The sequence below is a fragment of the Accipiter gentilis genome, unplaced genomic scaffold (assembly GCF_929443795.1).
Source record: "Accipiter gentilis unplaced genomic scaffold, bAccGen1.1, whole genome shotgun sequence".
Lineage (NCBI taxonomy): Eukaryota > Metazoa > Chordata > Aves > Accipitriformes > Accipitridae > Astur > Astur gentilis.
Genome location: NW_026060824.1, coordinates 2,556,369 through 2,560,311, shown reverse-complemented (window position 1 = coordinate 2,560,311; position 3,943 = coordinate 2,556,369). Strand labels below are relative to the sequence as shown.

At 54.0% G+C, this 3,943-nt stretch overlaps 1 protein-coding gene across 1 annotated transcript; it reads right to left on the bottom strand.

Annotated features, from left to right (window-relative positions):
- Positions 1 to 2,580: 2,580 nt before the first annotated feature.
- LOC126036881 (olfactory receptor 14C36-like) lies at positions 2,581 to 3,507 on the bottom strand. Its single transcript, XM_049797095.1, has one exon. It carries the CDS (start codon positions 3,505 to 3,507, stop codon positions 2,581 to 2,583), a length of 927 nt encoding a protein of 308 aa, XP_049653052.1.
- Between the last annotated feature and the right edge of the window lie 436 nt (positions 3,508 to 3,943).

The window sequence follows — 3,943 nt, the reverse complement described above, 5'->3', positions numbered from 1 at the left end:
TTCCCCCACTGGTACTCTGGAGTTGTACCGGAACTCTTTTTGATGCACCGGAGTACACCAGCTGTCCGTACAGGTGCGCGGGTGGGCACGCTCCTTACCTGACCCTACAGGGTAGGCCTGGTATCCCTACTTGATGCTCCGCGGTAGGCCTGGCACCCCAACCCGACATTCCGGGGTAGTACCGGTACCCCCACTGGTACTCTGGAGTTGTACCGGAACCCTTTGTTATGCGCCAGACTACACCAGCTTTCCCAAAGGGTGCTCTGGGTTATACCCGTCCTTCCTACCTGACCCTACAGGGTAGGCCTGGTATCCCTACCTGATACTCCGTGTTAGACGTCGCAACCCTACCTGATGTTCCCAGGTAGTACAGATACCCCCACCGGTACTCCGCAGTTGTTGTGGTATACCCAACGGTACTCCCAGGTTGTAAAGGAACCCTTACTTGTGCGCCGGGGTACACCTGCTGACCCTACTAGTGCACGGGGGTAGACCCGCCCTTCCTACCTGACCCTCTTGGTTAGGACCTGTATCATTACCCGACATTCCGGGGTAGAACCGGTATCCCCACCGGTACTCTGGGTTTGCACAGGAACCCCCCTGGTACTCCAGTGTTTTACCAGAATCTCTACTGGTGCTCTGCGGTACGGTATCCCTACCCAACGCTCTGGGGTAGAACTGGTTCCCTTACCGGTACTCTGGGGTAAAACCGGTTTTCCCACCGGTAATCTGGGATTGTACCAGAACACTTTGTGATGTGCCAGAGTACACCAGCTGTCCCTACAGGCACGCTGGGTTAGACCTGTCCTCCTTACCTGACTCTACAGGGTAGGCCAGGTATCCCTACCTGATGCTCTGCGGTAGGCCTGGCACCCCTACCAGACGTTCCCGTGTAGTACTGGTACCCCCACTGGTACTCCGCGGTAGTTTTGGTATACTGACCAGTACTGCCAGGTTGTACGCGAACCCTTACCATTGCACCGGGGTAACCATTTCCCCCACTGGTATTCCCGGGTTGTACTGGAACCCCTCTGGTACTCTGGGGTTTTACCGAAATCCCTACTGGTGCTCCGGTGTATGGTATCCCTACCCAACGCTCTGGGATAGTACCGGTTCCCTCACGGGTACTCCAGGGTAGAACTGTTCTTCCACTGGTAATCTGGGATTGTACTGGAACCCTTTGTGATGCGCCGCAGTATACCAGCTGTTCCTACGGGCGCGCTGGGTTAGACCCGGTTTCCATACCTGGCCCTCCATGGTAGGCCCGGTATCCCTACCTCATGCTTTGTGGTAGGCCTGGCGTCCCTACCTGATGCTCCGCAGTAGTACCGGTACACCCAACGGTGCGTTAGTTTTGGTATACCCAAAGGTACTACCAGGTTGTACCTGAACCCTTACTGGGTCACTGGGGTGTACCTGCTGACCCTACGGGCAGGCACGTATAGACCCGCCCTTCCTACCTGATCCTCCGGATTAGGCCCGGTATCCCTACCTGACGTTCCGGGGTATAACCAGTTCCCCAACCAGTACTCTGGGGTTGTACTGGAACCCTTTGTGATGTGCTGGAGTACACCAGGTGTCCCAACAGACGTGCTGGGTTTGACCCGTCCTCCCTACCTGACCCTCCATGGTAGGCCCTGTATCCCTACCTTATGCTCCGTGGTAGGCCTGGCTCCCTAACTGACACTCTGGGGTAGTACCGGTACCCCCACCGGTAATCCGCGGTAGTATTGGTACACCCACTGGTACTCCGGGTTTTACCGAAACCCTTACTGGTTCGCTGGGGTACACCTGCCGACCCTATGGGCACGCAGGGTTAGACCCACCCTTCCTAACTGACCCTCCGGATTAGGCCCAGTATCCCAACCCAACGTTCCAGGGTAGAACCAGTTCCCCCACCGGTACTCCGGGGTTGTACCAGAAACCTTTGTGATGCACCGGAGTATACCAGCTATCCCTACTGGCGCACTGGGTTAGACCCGGCCTCCCTACCTGACCGTACAGGGTAGGCCCGGTATCCCTACCTGATGCTCCGTTGTTGGCCTGGCACCCCTACCCGATCTTCTGGGGTAGTGCCGGTACCCCCACCGGTACTCTGCGGTAGTATCGGTACACCCACCGGTACTCTGGGGTAGTACCTGAACCCTTACTGGTTCACTGGGGTACAACTGCTGACGTTAAGGGCACGCGGAGATAGACCAGACATTCCTAACTGACCCTTCAGGTTAGGCCTGGTATCCCTACCTGATGCTCCGCGGTAGGCCTGGCCCCCCCACCCGACGATCTGGGGTAGTACCGGTGCACCCTCCGGAACTCCGGGGTATTACCAGAACCCTTACTTTTTCACTGAGGTGCACCTCATTTGCAGAGCATCCAAGTCACACTAATAAAACATTTCTTTGTGGAAAGTATTAGAATAAGTAAAATAAAAGAAAACCAACGAACAAACAAAAAACCAATCCAAAATAATTAAAGAAGCCATCAAACCCAAAATATACATAAAAGAAATAGCAGGATAGGCTGACCCTGTACTAAGATATATTATGAATCCTATGCAAAAGACAACAGGCAGTTTATTCCTTATGAAAAGCATCCAGTGATTAGTTTTCTCAGGGCATCCTTGATCTCATGGTTTCTCAAGCTGTAGATGAGGGGATTCAAGGCTGGAGGCACCACTGAGTACAGAACTGCCACCGCTAGGTCCAGGGATGGGGAGGAGATGGAGGGGGGCTTCAGGTAGGCAAACATGACAGTGCTGATAAACAAGGAGACCACAGCGAGGTGAGGGAGGCAGGTGGAAAAGGCTTTGTGCTGTCCCTGCTCAGAGGGGATCCTCAGCACGGCCCTGAAGATCTGCACATAGGACAGCACAATGAAAACAAAACACCCAAATCCAAAAGAGACACTAACTACAAGTACCCCAACTTCCCTGAGGTAGGCATCTGAGCAGGCGAGCTTGAGGATCTGGGGGATTTCACAGAAGAATTGGTCCACAGCATTGCCTTGGCAGAGGGGTAGTGATAATGTATTGGCAGTGTGCAGCACAGCATAGAGGAACCCACTGCCCCAGGCAGCTGCTGCCATGTGGACACAAGCTCTGCTGCCCAGGAGGGTCCCGTAGTGCAGGGGTTTGCAGATGGCAATGTAACGGTCGTAGGCCATGACAGTGAGAAGAAAATACTCTGCTGAGATCAAAAAGACAAACAGAAAGACCTGTGCAGCACATCCTGCATAGGAGATGGCCCTGGTGTCCCAGAGGGAGTTGGCCATGGCTTTGGGGACAGTGGTGGAGATGGAGCCAAGGTCAAGGAGAGAGACATTGAGGAGGAAGAAGTTCATGGGTGTGTGGAGGCGGTGGTCACAGGTTACGGCAGTGATCATGAGGCCATTGCCCAACAGGGCAGCCAGGTAGATGCCCAGGAAGTGCCAGAAGTGCAAGAGCCGCAGCTCCTGCCTGTCTGCAAATGCCAGGAGGAGGAACTCAGTGATGGAGCTGCTGTTGGACATCTGCTGCCTCTGGGTGTGGAGCACTGAACAGGGAGGCAAGGGCAGTGACAAGTTAGGGCATTATTCTCTGACCAAAATCAAAGCCATTTCTCATACTACACGTTCACAGCACCTTTACTATTGCAATGATTTCTTTGTTCAGCTCCATTGCTGGAGCTCTGTTTGGTGCTGGCTGAGTGTGCCCTGAGGACCAGGACCTCTGCGTACTGGCTGCCAAGGAATCATCCCAGGCCTTTCTGGGAATGGTGTCTGTCGGGGGGGGTCAGTCCTGGTGTTTGAATTGTTCAGATGAAAACACTTATAGTGTAAAACTGTTTGTCAACATCTGCACTCCCAGGGCTAAGAAAACACAATCAAAGCATTGTTTGGGGGGGGTGGGAGTGGGTGTTACAGCTCTCCCCCATCACACCTGGTAATATTCTTGGATTTCAGAAAC